Source organism: Dipodomys spectabilis, unplaced genomic scaffold, assembly GCF_019054845.1.
Source record: "Dipodomys spectabilis isolate Male_0828 unplaced genomic scaffold, ASM1905484v1 ptg000098l, whole genome shotgun sequence".
Lineage (NCBI taxonomy): Eukaryota > Metazoa > Chordata > Mammalia > Rodentia > Heteromyidae > Dipodomys > Dipodomys spectabilis.
Genome location: NW_024870775.1, coordinates 18,032,330 through 18,047,568, shown reverse-complemented (window position 1 = coordinate 18,047,568; position 15,239 = coordinate 18,032,330). Strand labels below are relative to the sequence as shown.

The following is a 15,239-nucleotide window of genomic DNA, read 5'->3' as shown; positions in this document are numbered from 1 at the left end:
CGTTTAGATATTTTTTCTGTAAAAGTGAAGAAAGAATTTAAGAAAACACCAGGAAATGAGAAAACATTCTATTCTGATGTATTGGCATAAATAATATAAAAATTGCCATCCTCCCAAAAGCAATCTACACAAAATCCCAATGTCATTCTTCACTGAGATAAATAATCAGCTACCTAATATTTGACAAGGGAGCTAAAAATATTGTTAAGAAAAAAAATTTCTTGAACAACTGATGCTGGGAAAACATGCAGAAAACCAAGGGGATATCTGTCACCTTGTACTAAAGCAATTCAAAATGTATCAAAGATGTCAATCTGAAACTTGAAATTACTATAGGAAGAGAAACATTGTAACTTAGTGGCCTAGGCAGGAACTTTCTGAGTAGAATTTTATGGGCTCAGCAAATCAGAAAGAGAATTGACAAATGAGATTGTATCAAGCCAAGCTGGGCACCAGTCATTTATGCCTGAATCCTAGCTACTGAGGAGGCTGAGATTTGACCATCAGAGTTCAAAGCCATCCTGGGCAGAAAAGTCTATAAGACTCTTACCTCTAACTTTTAAAAGCCAGAAATGGAGCTGTGGCTCAAGTGGCTCAACAGCTTTGAGCACAGAAACTCAGGGACAGGCCCATATCCTGAGTTTAAGCCCTTGGACTGGTATAAACACATATGATTCTGCATATCAAAGGACAGTAAGCTAAAAGCCTATAAAATGAGAGAAAATATTTGCTAGCTATACTTCAGAAAAGGGCCTAGTAATATTAGAATATACAGAGGGCTCAAGAAACCGAACCTTCAGAAAAATTAATAACCCAGTTAAGAAATAGGCAAAGGAGCAGTTACAACCTTAAATCCATCTAATTTCCCAGGGTGCTTGGAATAGCATCCAAGTTTTTTCTTTGTAATGAGATTTCTGCCATAGAAAAAGCTTTGCCTGGAGAATTTCAGACCATTTTTCCTGCCTTTTACAAAGTGAGTGTAGCTGGAGAATAGTATTAAAATCAGAACTCCCATTTAAAGAGTGGCCAAGACTTTTATTAAGACCATATTGTATTGTGATAATAAATTAGTTTATTTTTCTTTAATCCTTTTTAAAAGTTCCAATTCTTTAACATGCACCCTAATGGCAAATTGCAAGGATGATTAATAGTGGTTACCATCTTTGTTTCCTTTGTTTTTTGAGATTCAACTTTTGGCTCCAGCTATCCAGTTTGTCACTGGATAATGGATGAGATGTTTCCCCAGCTTCAAGTTTCCATACGAAAATCACAGGTCCGTCATATCCAGTCATGTAAAAGCATTTCAATGTGTTTCTCAAAAGAGAGTCTCAAAAGGTGAAAGTTTTAACAAGGATTTATTTTAGTGTAACAGGAGAAAATTGAGCGTAATGGGAAAAAAGAAAATTTCTTGCTACCCAGAGTATGGGAATTAAAGATTTCTGTTTTATTTATTTATTTATTTTGTCGGTCGTGGGGCCTGAACTCTGGGCCTGGGCGCTGTCCCTCAGCTCTTCAGCTCAAGGCGAGCGCTCTACCACTTGAGCTACAGCGCCACTTCCGGTTTTCTGGTGGTTTATTGGAGATAGGAGTCTCACGGTCTCTCCTGCCCGGGCTGGCTTTGAACCGTGATCCTCAGATCTCAGCCTCCTGAGTAGCTAGGATTACAAGCGTGAGCCACCAGCGTCCGGCTTCTGTTTTATTTTTTTGCAATACTTAAAGCCTATCACTTGCTAGGCTCTTATTGCTTGAATTATGTCCTTGCTTTTTTTTTTTTTTTGCCAGTCCTGGGGCTTGAACTCAGGGCCTGGGCACTGTCCCTGTGCTTCTTTTGCTCAAGGCTAGCATTCTACTACTTGAGCCACATCTCCACTTCTGACTTTTTCTTTCTGTTTAAATGGTACTGAGGAATCGAACCCAGGGCTTCATGCATGCTAGGCAAGCATTCTACCACTAAGCCACATGCTCAGTTCCCTCAATCTTTTTTGTTTGTTTTTGTTTTAGTTATTTCTCAGATAGGGCCTTATGTTTTTGTGTGGGGCTGGCCTCTGGCACTGATCCTACTATCTACTGCTTCCTGCATAGCTGGAATTATAAGCATATACTACCATACCCACCTGTTTCATTTATTGATATGAGTATCTCATAACTTTTCCCCTATGCTGATCTGTAACTGTGATTCCTTCCTCTCTCTTCCAAGTAGCTGCGATTATAGGGATGAATCACCATGCCTGGACTTTGTCTTTTCATTTCTTTCTTTTTCATTTTTTCTTTCTCTCTTTCTCTCCCCTTCTTTCTTACTTTCTTGCTCTTTTCTTTCCCCCCTTCCTCCCTCTCTTCCTCCCTTCCTTTCTTTCCTTCCTTTCTCTTTCCCTCCCTCCCTCCCTCCCTCCCTCCCTCCCTCCCTTCCTCCCTCCCTCCCTCCCTCCCTCCCTCCCTCTCTTTTTCCTTTCTCTCTCTCTCTCTGCTTGCTTGCCTGCTGTTGTTTTTTTCAATCATGGCTGTTGCTCTGCCAGTTAAGTCATACCTCTACTTCCATCTTTTTGCTATTTAATTGGAGATAAGAGTCTTGAGGATTTGACTGTCTAGACTGGCTCTGAACTATGATCCTCAGATCTCAGCTCCTGAATTATAAACATGAGCCACTGGTACCAGACCCTTTTCATTTCTGAAGTGTTTCACTGTATTAGAGTTTGTTTAGTCACTCATCTATCAATATGTACTATGGTATCCTATGTATATGTACTTTTTACATTATAGTATAAACAGGATAATAATTCCATGTATGAATGTGTATGTCTGTTCAATATTACCTTTTTATTTGAGGTATTACGTTAGTTTCAGTGACTTGTAATCATTGTGGCCTGAAAATGTTCATATTTGTCTTCTTTCAAAAAGATACATTCACGTAACTCCTATTTTTTTTACTTTTATATTTATGTATTTATTTATTTTGTCACTTGTGGGGCTTGAACTCTGGGCATGGGTGCTGTCCCTCAGCTCTTCAGCTCAAGGCTAGAGTTCTACCACTTGATCTACAGTGCCACTTCTGGCTTTTTCTGTTTACATGGTGCCGAGGAATCGAACCTAGGGACTTATGCATGTAAGGCAAGCACTCTACCACTGAGCCTGACATAACTTTTATTATAGTACAATGTTCTAATTGTTCTATTATTGGAAATAATTGGTAAATTTAATTTTATAATGGTTATGTACATGTAGGAAAACATATAATATATGTGATATTATTGACAGTTTTAGACATCTACTGGGGCTCTTGGAATTGTCATCCCCCAAAGGATAAATGAGGGAATAATGAGTACATATATATACAAGTATAGGTTCTATTATAAACATTCCTGTAGGTTTTCATGTGAATCTAAATTTTCCTTTCTGTAGTATAAGTAACCAAATGTGGAACCACTTAGTCATATGATGAGAGTATGTTTAAATATATAGTAAATGACTAATTTTTTCCAGAACAATCATATTTATTTATATTACCGCCAACGATATATGAGAGTGGCTGATAATATTTTAGTGAATTAACATCTGAGATATATCTGACTTTGGACCTAATATTTGTAACAATTTATTTTTAGAAGAACATTTTAGAGTTTTTAATCCTAAATTTCCTCTTCACTTTTTTCCTTTACTCTTAAGAAGGAGACTTTCAGAGTTATTTTAGTTTTTTGATTGCCTTAGTTGAAATTGAAATGTGTTCCTGCCAACATTTTGTGAACAAAATCCATAACATCTGTTTTACATTTAGTCAAGTTTGGAGATTGCTTAGGAAAAATAGATAAATTACAATCAATCTTAACAGCTGTAAGAGCCAACACACACATGTAATTTCTTTCAGTAATGTCTTTGAAAATAGGAATGGGGTACAAAGGAATTGTGAATTATTCTTGTTTTAAGGCTCTTTTTAAAATAACTTTTTTTTCTCCCCAGGTGTGAGAGAGAGAGAGAGAGAGAGAGAGAGAGAGAGAGAGAGAGAGAGTGTGTGTGTGTGTGTGTGTGTGTGTGTGTGTGTGTGTGTGTGTGTGTGTGTGTGTGTGTGTACTTAACTCTTGGTCATTATAGCTCTTAAGACTTTCTGGGCCTCTTTATCACATGATGAAGAACTAGGTTTTGCTCATTTGTTCAGAAAATGGAATATTGTCAGTTAGGCCTATAAGCTCTATCTTTAAAAAATGCTGTTCTTTATAGGTCTATAGTTTAGATAGATAGATAGATAGATAGATAGATAGATAGATAGATAGATAGATAGATAGATAGATAGATAGATAGATAGAGTGTATGTGTGTGTCTGTTTGTGTGTGTCTATGTATATGTGTTTATGTTTGTATTGCTAGTCCTGAGACTTTAACTCAAGTCTTGAAATCTGCCACTGAGCTTTTTTTGTTTAAGGCTAGTTAGTATTCCACCACTTGAGCCACAGCTCCACTTTTGTCTTCTTGGTGGCTAAATGGAGATAGAAGCTCATGGATTTTCCTAGTCTGGCTTTGAACCTTGATCCTCAGATGTGAGCCTCCTGAGTAGCTAGGATTACACGCATGAGCCACCAGGCCCTGGCTAGGTTTTTAATTTAAATATACTTTTAAGGTAATACATATAAGTGTAAAAATTGTACATATTAATGGGGTAATATTTTTTCAATAAATGTATATATTATATAATTTGTATCTATTAAGTTAAATATCTTTTTCCTTAACTATTTCTTTATCATGAAAACTTTCAAAGTCTTCTACCTTTTTGAAGTGTACCGAACATTACTATTGTCTGTCATCACCTTCACTTAGTGTAATGATAATATGTAATCACAAAAGTATGTTGGAATCTCCTTCCATTTTAAAGGCAGAAACAGTATGTCATTTCAGCTGTATGTCATCACTCAGCTATTCATCCAACAGTGGGTTCTTTCTACATTGTGAATAATACTGCTGTGAACATGATCTTAACAAGTATTTCTTCTGAGACCTTACCTTTAAATATTTCAAAAGCAGAATAGGTGGATTACAATTCTATTTTTAGTTTCCCATATTAGTTGCCTGTTGTTGGGTAGTGTTCTGTAGGGCCTGTTAAATACAATTGGTTTATTGTGTTTTCTTCTTTTTGCTTGTTCTACCTATTATTGGGATAAGGTCTTGAAATCTCTAGCTATTGTAGAATTATCACATCTGCCAACTTTTACTTCATATTTTTGGTGGCATATTTTAGATACCTACATGCTTATAGTCAGCATTGTTTTTGCCACATGAAACTTTGTTACTGAATAATGTCCTTTTTTCTCTTGTAATAGTCGAATTTTTTCCTATTTTAATGGTGGTAGTATAATTCATTTTTACTCTTTTGGCTTCAGTTTACATAAGATAACTTTTTCCATTTTTCATTTTGTCTTTTGGATTTAAAGTGAGATTCTCGTATAGGTGGCTTATGTTGGACTATGTGTTTTTGTTTTGTTTTGCTATGCTGTGGCTACTTGGGCTTCAACTCAGAGCCTGGATGCTGTCCCTTAGTTTTTCCCTCAAGGATGCTCTACTTCTATTTTTTGTTGTTGTTGTTGTTTTTTGTTTTTGATATTTAATTGGAGGTAAGTCTCATAAGCTCTATTGCTTGGACTGGCTTTGAAACTCAATTCTCAGATCTCAGCCTTTTGAGTAGGATTACAGGTGGAGACATGAGCCATCACACCCTGCTGGACCGTATATTTTTTTTTTTGTCCGGTCGTGGGGCTTGAACTCTGGGCCTGGGCGCTGTCCCTCAGCTCTTCAGCTCAAGGCTAGCGCTCTACCACTTGAGCCACAGCGCCACTTCCGGCTTTTTTCTTTTTGCTTATGTGGTGCTGAGGAATCGAACCCAGGGCCTCGAGCATGCAAGGCAAGCACTCTACCACTGAGCCACCTTCCTAGCCCCTGGACAGTATATTTTTTTTAAATTTTATTTGATCCATGATCCATTTGCCCACCTCTTCTCTTTCAGTGGAGAACTTATTTTTTGTGTATGTTTGTGTATGTATGTCACTGAGGATTGAAGGGAGTGTCTTGCACAGGTTTCGTAAGTACTCTACCACTGAGCCACATCCCCAGCTTGTCTTTTACTTTTTTGTTAGCATGTGTTAATTGTACAATTTGAGGAGTTTGATTATGACATTTTCATACATATGTATAATATACTTCGGTAATACCCTGTATTGCCTTTTCTTATCCCTTTTCCCCTTATCCCCTTCCACGTTCAAAAGAAATTACTAACAAGGAGGGATTATCTTTCGTTTTGCTATGTGTTTTCTGTGCTTGCAGCCTCTTTGTCATCATCTTTATTGCTTTTTTTTTTTTTTGGTGATTTTTTTTTTCTTGTATGAAATGCTACATGAATTTCCCAGGAAGCAGTAAAAAGAAATGTCTGCCTCTGAATATGGATGATTATAACCAAAAGAAAGGACTTAGATAAATACAGCTTGCTGAGCACTTGACTTTTATTTGGGCTATTGATAGGGTGGCAGGTGACTTTGGGCAGGTGCTTGACTGTAGTCCTGGCACTTGATTGACTTTTGTTTGTTTTATTATTTGGATTTGAGGAACCTATGCTTCTCAGTCTGTGGGCAGTAATCAAGGGGGAAGTGGTAACTAAGAATTCTCTTTTGAATGCAGTTTTTGTTTGAAACCATGTTTATGTTCTTGGTGGGAAAGTCTCAGAGTCTCAGTAGCAACTGTCTCCTCAGTTTGATGGTTAGTTGTTCTTGTCTTGCCTGGGGCAAGGGACTCTAATTAATTATCAGCTCTGCTCCAGCTCCAATGTGTAAGGCCCTGGAAACTGGGTCCCAGAGGAGTCATTTTATCAACAAAATTTCCCCAGGATGTCTTTTTAAGAAATATTCTTACTTCCCAGAATTTAATAATCATTTGAGCCAGTTGGCAACATCAGAGTGGAAGAACTGTTTTTTTTTTTTAAATAAATGTTATATTGAGAAAAAGGTTTAAACCAAAGAAAATATTACCCGTGTGCTTGAATCAAGCTACTAATTAACACAGTGTTAATCTCTGAATTTCTGGTTCCTGTTTTCCTTGACTCATGTTTCCTGATCTGCTTTGTCTCAATAGCCCATTAAGTTATAAATGGTTAACTATTTATAAGATCAGAACTCACCTCCCAAAGGCCTCAGCTCTGTACACTGCTGCACTGGGGACCAAGTCTTAAATACATAAGCTTTGGAGGAGCATATAAGAGCCAAACCATAACAACAACATAAAGTTTTAACTTAGAACTTGAAATTACAGAATGTAACAAAAACTGTGTTCCTTTACTTCTGTCTCCAGTTGTTTCCAGCTGTTGATGGCACAGGTACATATGCGTACATTGTGTGCTCCAATACATAAGCTAATCATTCTTTTGAATGTATCAATTTCTGAAATATATAGAAAACAATGTGTAGATTTATGAACAAGTAGTGAAGCTGATCCCTCCATATTATGGGTTCTGAATCTGTAATTTTAATCTTGTGGCTGTATCCAGAGTCCTGCATTTTTTATTACATATATTCCCTTCCATAAACCTAGTATAGGGTGAGCTTCATAAGTTGACATTTACATAATTTTAATAGATTTATTTCAATTTTGGTAGTTTCATAATATCCTTTGTTGAATTTTTTTCTCTCACAGTGCATCATACTATTTAGGGTTGACTGTTAATTTATTTGTTACATGTCTTTTTTAAAAATTTGTTTTGATGGGATTAGGGTTTGAATTCTGGGCATCATGCTAGTGACTTTAGTTTGTTCTCAGCTAGGGTTGTACAGTTTTTGCTCAGGCTGGCCTCAGACTTTGATTTTCTTACCTCCCACCTAACTCTCAGTATCTGGGATTACAGGCTTGAGCCACCTCTATTTACTTTTTAAGATACTTTAGCTTTTTGCTTTGGTTCATTTTGAGCTGGTATCCTCCTATCACCCCTTCTCAAGTAGCTGGAATTACAGGAATATACTCAGCTTGTTACAATATTCACCTTGTTTGTCTCTAGGTTCCTCTTCCACCTTTTATGCCAGTCCTGGGGCTTGAACTTACTGGCCCTGGCACTGTTTCTGAGTTTTGTTTTTTGGTTTTTTTGCTCACAGCTGGCTCTCTACCCCTTGAGCCACAGCTCTACTTCCCAGTTTTTTGGGGCCTGGTTTGAGACCATGATCCTTAGATTCCAGACTCAAGAGTAACTAGGATTACAGGTATAAGACACCCGAGTCTGGCTCTTAAGCTTCCTTTAATCTGGAGTAGTTCCACAACCTTTCTTTGCCATTTTTTTTTTTGGTGTGGGAGGGTCCGGTCCTGGGGCCTGAACTCTGGGCCTGGGCACTGTCCCTCAGCTCTTCAGCTTAAGGCTAGTGCTCTACCACTTGAGCCACAGCGCCACTTCCAGCTTTTTTCTTTTTGTTTATGTGGTGCTGAGGAATCGAACCCAGGGCCTCATGCATGCAAGGCAAATGCTCTACCACTGAGCCACCTTCCCAGCCCGACTTTGCCATTTTTTTAAACTTTGTCATCTTTAGAAAACACAGTTCTTTTTACTCTTCTTTTACAGCAGATTTTTCCTGTTAGCTGTTTTTTTTTCTTGTGATTAATTGTAAGCATTCTTGGATAAAATATTGTGTAGGTGATATATTGTGTACGTGACATCTTGTCATTCTTTGCATAATGTCCCTCATAGGTGATACTAAGGTTCATAGGTGATACTAAGGTTGACCACTGAATGAAACTTTTTCCTGTTTTTCCACTGTAAGATTCCTATTTTTTTTCTTCACTTAGAATTCACATGTAGTCTATGACCATGCAGTTAAGTTAATTATTTTTCCACCCTTTAGCATCCTCTAATGCTTCTTTCCTGACTCACACCTTCTTTTAAGTTCAATTTAGTTTTTTATTAGTATATATTAAATTATACATACTGTCATTATGACCTTACCATAGATTCATGTGATATATTTTGATCTATTCATCCTTCTGGTATTGCTGATAATTTTCTCCTCCCTTTTCCCTTCCCCATGCATGTCCCTGTCACTTTCGTTACGTTGGATTTTTTTTTTTTTTAACCAGTCCTGGGGCTTGAATTCAGAGCCTGAGCACTGTCCTTGAGCTTCTTTTTGCTCAAGGTTAGCACTCTACCACTTGAGCCATAGTGCCACTTCTGGCTTTTTCTGTTTATGTGGTACTGAGGTATCAAACCCAGGGCTTCATGCATGCGAGGCAAGCACTCTATCACTAAGCCACCTTCTTAGCCGCTTGGATTTTTTTGTTGTTGTTTGCTTTGTTTTGTTTTCCCCTAGTTTCCACAAATTAGAAAAAACGTATTACTTACTCTGTGGGACTAGCTTATTTTAGTTAACGTTATGGTCTCCATTTCTATTTTCCTGCAATCAATCTGTTGTTTTTGGTGGCTAAGTAAATCTTCTGTGTGTGTGTGTGTGTGTGTATGTGTGTGTGTGCATACATGTGTACATGTTCCTGTGTACACATGCCAGATCTGGGGCTTAAACTCAGAGCCTAGGCACTGTCCTTGAGTTTTGTTGTTCAAGGCTAGTGCTTTATCACTTGAGTCACAGCTTCACTTACAGCTTTAAAAAAATTTTTTTTGGGAGGGTCATTCATTGCAGATAAAAGTCTCATAGACTTTCTTGTCCAAGCTGGCTTCAAACTGTTATTCTCAAATCTCAGTCTCATGTGTAGAATTGTATGTGTGAGCCACCTGTATGCAGCTCTTTCTTGTTTCTTAATCTGAATAATTTCACTTGAGCTACAGTAATTTTAACCTGTTTCACTTGCTGAATATTATGCCCATTCAGATCTGCTGTAGAAGCCCTTCAGTGAAATTTTCATGGTTGTTATTTTCAGTTCTAAAATTATTTCTTCTATTTTCCCCTTCCCTCTCTCTTGACAGGGTCTTGTCATGTAACCTAAACTGGCCTCAAATTCACAATCCTACTTCCTTACCCTCCTAATAAGATTGAACCATGAACCACACCTGGCTATGAATATTAAAATTTTTGTTTCTTTTTCTTTTTTGTCAGTCTTGGGGCTTGAACTCAGGTCCTGGGCACTATCCTTGAGCTTGTTTTGCTCAGTGCTAGCACTGAGCCACAGCACCATTTCTGGCTTTTTCTGTTTATATGGTACTGAAGAATGGAACCCAGCATTTCATGCATGCTAGACAAGCACTTTACCACTAAGCCACATTCCCAGCTCTGTTTCTTTTTAAAAAAATTTTCTGCATTTTTATTCTCTGTTTATTGCCACACTTGTTTTCCTGGTTTCTGTGATTTCTTTTAACATAATTTAAGATTGCCTGGTAATTCTTTCTCTGTCTTCAATTACAATTCTTATTTTTTCCTGTGAATGGGTCATACTTGATTCCTTGCATACTTAGTTTCTTCTTACTGTTGAGTACTAGACATTTTTGAAAATTACCATGATCAAAAATGGAAAACAAGCTGGACGTAGGTGGCTTACATCTGTAATCCTAGCTATTCAAGAGGATATGAGGATTATAGCTCACAAACTAGCCTTGGCGGAAAAGGTTGTGAGATGTACTCCCCCCCTTTTTTTTTTGGCTGTTCCTGGGGCTGTTCCTGGGCACTGTCCCAGCTTCTTTGGCTCAAGGCTAGTGCTCTACTACTCGAGCCACAGTGCCACCTCCAGCCTTTTCTAAGTTGTTAATTGGACGTTAAGAGTCTTATGAACTTTCCTGTGCAGGCTGGCTTTGAACTGTTATCCTCAGCTTTCAGCCTCCTGAGTAGCTAAGAGTATAGGTGTGAGCCATCCTCATCTGGTGTTTGTAAGACTCTTCAATTAATCAGCAAAAAACTCAAAGTGGAGCTGTGGCTGAAGTAGTAGAGTGCCAGCCTTGTGTGATAGCACCCAGGCTCTGAGTTCAAACCCTCAGTACTGGCACATGCATATTTTTTATGATTTTGTTGAGAATGTGGAATCCAAGTGATTTAAATAATGGATAAGTTTAAACATTTGAATAGGGATTTCTAGGGTAAGATGGTAACATTGGTAGTCATAGGAAGGACACTTACAGAAGTACAGAATTCAGGATTCAGAATTTATACCAAATAGTATAGGAAAAGGAAAAAGAAGTAATAAGCCAGGTGCTGGTGGCTCATGCCTAGAATCTTAGATACCCTGGAAGCCGAGAGCTGAGCATTACCTGAGGAAGCCAACCCAGGCAGGAAAAGCTGTGAAATTCTTATCTCTAATTAACCACCTAAAAAGTGGAAGTGGAGCAGTTACTAAAATTGTTAGAGCAGAAAAGCTCAGGGACAGCACCCAGGTCCTCAGTTCAAGCCCCATGACTGATGAAAAAAACAAAACTAGTTTGGATTAGTCATTTAATGATATTTATTAATCATAGAATCTTACTTTACAGAGTAGAAGAAAGAAGAGATTTGCTTATGTTTTTCCGAAGTCTGCATTTTTTTGTGGAGTGGTATGAACATCGTAAGAACACATTTAAGCATTTCAAGGTAAAGTCTAAAGTCTCTAAATTTAAGTATCTATGTAAAATGAAGCTCGGCTAATTTGAAGTTTCAGCCATAACATACTTCCCTTGAAGTTCTCAAAAAAATAGAAAATATGTTTATTGGCTTCAGAAATTTGCAGTTATTAGTAATAAGTGAGGAGCTTCTGCATACATCACTAAACAATTTCTAATGTAGAATATTTTGAATGAATATTTGGATTTCCAGATCTGCATTTTGAAAAATCACCCGGGATATTTGAATAAAATAATAAATGCCATTAAAGAATATACTCATAGCTGTCTTGTCATGAAGCGATACAGTCTTCTCAAGCCATACTCTATTTTGAACTGCTTATTTATTGTACATTATGAGTTTAAATATTAAGGCCTGATTTTTGTGAAGTAAGACAAGTCTAAAATACTTTAAGATACTCTTTTTTATTAGATTGTTTTGGAATCTCTCCAGATAAAAAACTCAGTTGAATACTACTAATATCAGTGATGTACAGAAAGCAAGTTCTTAAAGATGCAACATGATAAATAATATTTGCTTAATTAGATCATGACTATTATTTTTAATGATGGTAATAATTCTCCTTCATTTTGGGTTCTTATGGTTAAATTTATCCTATTTGGGTTAGTTCATCTGTCAGGCATAGGATTTTCTCCAGAATGAAAAATGGCAAGTTTCCTGACTGCAATCCTTTTAGGATTTCTCATGATTTAAAAAATATCTTGTACCAGGACAATTAAATAACATGTCTACTTCACAACTTGTAAAATGCAATAGTAATTTGGTACTATGTTGGCCTTTATAGTAGTGAGCAAATCTAATACTGATGTTTGTTGTGTATTTGAGAGGATGGTGAGATATGTGAGCTTTGGTCCTTATTTCCAAAACTGGTTTGACTTCAGGTTCTCTTCAGGCAGTTATAGATATAGTTGGTGTATTGTTTCCATGGAGGATAAGAGCTTTAGTCTTTTTTGCTAGTTGGTAAAGTTACTAGGATGGAAAAAGAAGTCACATTATTCTGCAACCATAGCTGCCACCCCTCCCCCCATCTATCTATCTATCTGTCTATCTATCTAGTGTGTGTGTGTGTGTGTGTGTGTGTGTGTGTGTGTGTGTGTGTGTACATATATATGTTTCAGGCTGAAACTTCATACTAATTAAAATACCATCTTCTCATTCTCTCCTTGTCTCAGACTCTGGTAATCACTCTTCCATTTTCTGTTTCTGTAATTTTTTTTTTTTTTTTGCTTATGTGGTGCTGAGGAATCGAACCCAAGGCCTCAGGCATGCAAGGCAAGCACTCTACCACTGAGCCACCTTCCCAGCCCCAAAAGAATTATTTTTATTTTTATTTTTTTGTTGGTCGTGGGGCTTGAACTCTGGTGTTTCTGTAATTTTTGTCTATTCTAGGTACCTCACACAATTAGGCTGTCTGTCTTGTCTCAATTATTGTACTTAACATAATGTCTTCAAAGTTTATATGGTAGCATGTGCTATATTTACTTTTTAAATTTAAATAATATTCCATTGAATATATATATCACATTTTCCTTGGACATCCTATTGGTAGAAACTTGGATTGTTTTCACCTTTTAGGTTATTGTTATGAGTAGAGGTACACCAATATATCGCTTTATGGTCTTGCTTTTAATTTAAATGTATGTATTTAAAAGTAGAGTTCCTTGATCATGGGTAAGTTCAATTTTTTAAGAAAGCACATATTACTTTTTCAATAGAAGCTGCACCATTTTATAAGGGTGTAGTTCCCTACAACATATACTATATATACATATACAGCATAGCTTTTCATATACTAATTGGCTATTGATATATCTTTGGCAAATCTGGATATATAAGTCCAGTTCACATATTTTAATTGGATTAGTTTTCCTTGTACAATCTATATATTTGATAGTAATACCTTATCAAAGATATGATCTGCAAATTGTCTTTTCAATTTTGTGATAATGTCTTTTGATGCACGAAATTGTGAGTTTTGACGGAAATCCTGTTTATATTTTGTTGCCTGTGATTTGGTGTGGGTGTGTGTTTGTGTGGGTGTGGTATGTCCTATACAAGAAATTACTATGTTCATTTTCATAAAGGTTTTCTTCCATTTGTTTTAAATTTTAGTTTATGTTCTTTTTCGTTGGTCGTGGGGCTTGAATTCTGGGCCTGTGTGCTGCCCCTCAGCTCTTCAGCTCAAGGTGAGCGCTCTACCACTTGAGCTACAGTGCCACTTCTGGTTTTCTGGTGGTTTATTGGAGATAGGAGTCTCACAGTCTCTCCTGCCCGGGCTGGCTTTGAACGGCGATCCTCAGATCTCAGCCTCCTGAGTAGCTAGGATTACAGGTGTGAGCCACCAGCGCCCGGCTTAGTTTATGTTCTTAAGGTTAGGTATTTAATCCATTTTGAGTTAGTTGTTAGTTTTTATATTAGCTTAAGATATGACTTCAACTTGATTCTTTTGTCTGTGAATATCCATTTTCATTAGTCGAAGACACTGTCCTTTCTCCTTTTGAATGGTCTTAGTACTGTTCTTGAAAATTACTTGGCCATTTAATAAAAATTTATTTCTGGGCTTTAAAATATTGTATTACTTATATGTCTGGGGTCTTTTTGTTGTTTTTTTGTTTTTGTTGGTAATGGGCTTAAACTCTGAGACTGAGTGCTGTCCCTACACTCTTCAGCTCAAGGCTAGCACTCTACCACTTGAGTCACAGTGCCACTTCTGGATTTCTGAGTGGTTTATTGGAGATAAGAGTCTCACAGGGGCTGGGAAGGTGGCTCAGTGGTAGAGCACTTGCCTTGCATGCCTAGACCCTGGGTTCAAGTGGCGCTGTAGCTCAAGTGGTAGAAGGCTCGCCTTGAGCTGAAGAGCTGAAGGACAGCGCCCAGGCCCAGAGTTCAAGCCCCACGGCCGACCAAAAAAAAAAAAAAAAAAGAAAAGACCCTGTGTTCGATTCCTCAGCACCACATAAGCAAAAGGAAAAAAAAGTCAGAAGTAGCTCAAGTGGTAGAGTGCTAGCCTTGAGCTGAAGAGTTGAGGGACAGTACCCAGGCCCAGAGTTCAGACCCCACAACCGGACCCCCCCCCCCCAAAAAAAAAAAAAAAGAGTCTCACGGACTGCCAGGTGCTGGTGGCCCACGCCTGTAATCCTAGCTACTTAGGAGGCTGAGATCTGAGGATCACGGTTCAAAGCCAGCCGGGGCAGAAAAGTCTGTGAGACTCTTATCTCCAATAAACTACCAGAAAACAGGAAGTGGCACTGTGGCTCAAGTGGTAGAGCGCTCGCCTTGAGCTGAAGAGCTGAGGGACAGTGCCCACACTTTGAACCGCAGTCCTTAGATCTCAGCCTCCTAGGTAGCTAGGATTACAGGCTTGAGCCACCAGCACCCCGCTTATATGTCTAATTTTTATGGAAGTACCACAGTGTCTTTATTATTGTTTGGAGCAAGTTTTGAAGTTAAGAAATACCAGTCTGCTCCCTTAGTTCTTAAGATTCTTGGGTTTATTTGAGAGCTTTTGAAATTCTATATGAATTTTAGAATAGATTTTTCTGTTTCTTCAGAAAATACCATTGGGGCTGTCACAGGGATTACATCAAATCTGGAGTTGGTTTTGTAGTCTTAACAATGTTAAATCTAATCCAAACACAAGATGTCTATGTATATCTTTAGTTTTTTCAGTAATTCATTCTCTCTCTCTCTCTCTCTCTTA

At 37.7% G+C, this 15,239-nt stretch overlaps 1 protein-coding gene across 1 annotated transcript in view; it reads left to right on the top strand.

Annotated features, from left to right (window-relative positions):
* The window catches only part of LOC122113557 (centromere protein P), a 190,760-nt gene that overhangs the window by 19,175 nt on the left and 156,346 nt on the right, over positions 1–15,239 (top strand). The window contains exon 5 of the mRNA XM_042686578.1: positions 11,413–11,509. Coding sequence (XP_042542512.1) covers positions 11,413–11,509 — 97 coding nt within the window. The remainder of the gene's footprint in view (positions 1–11,412; positions 11,510–15,239) is intronic.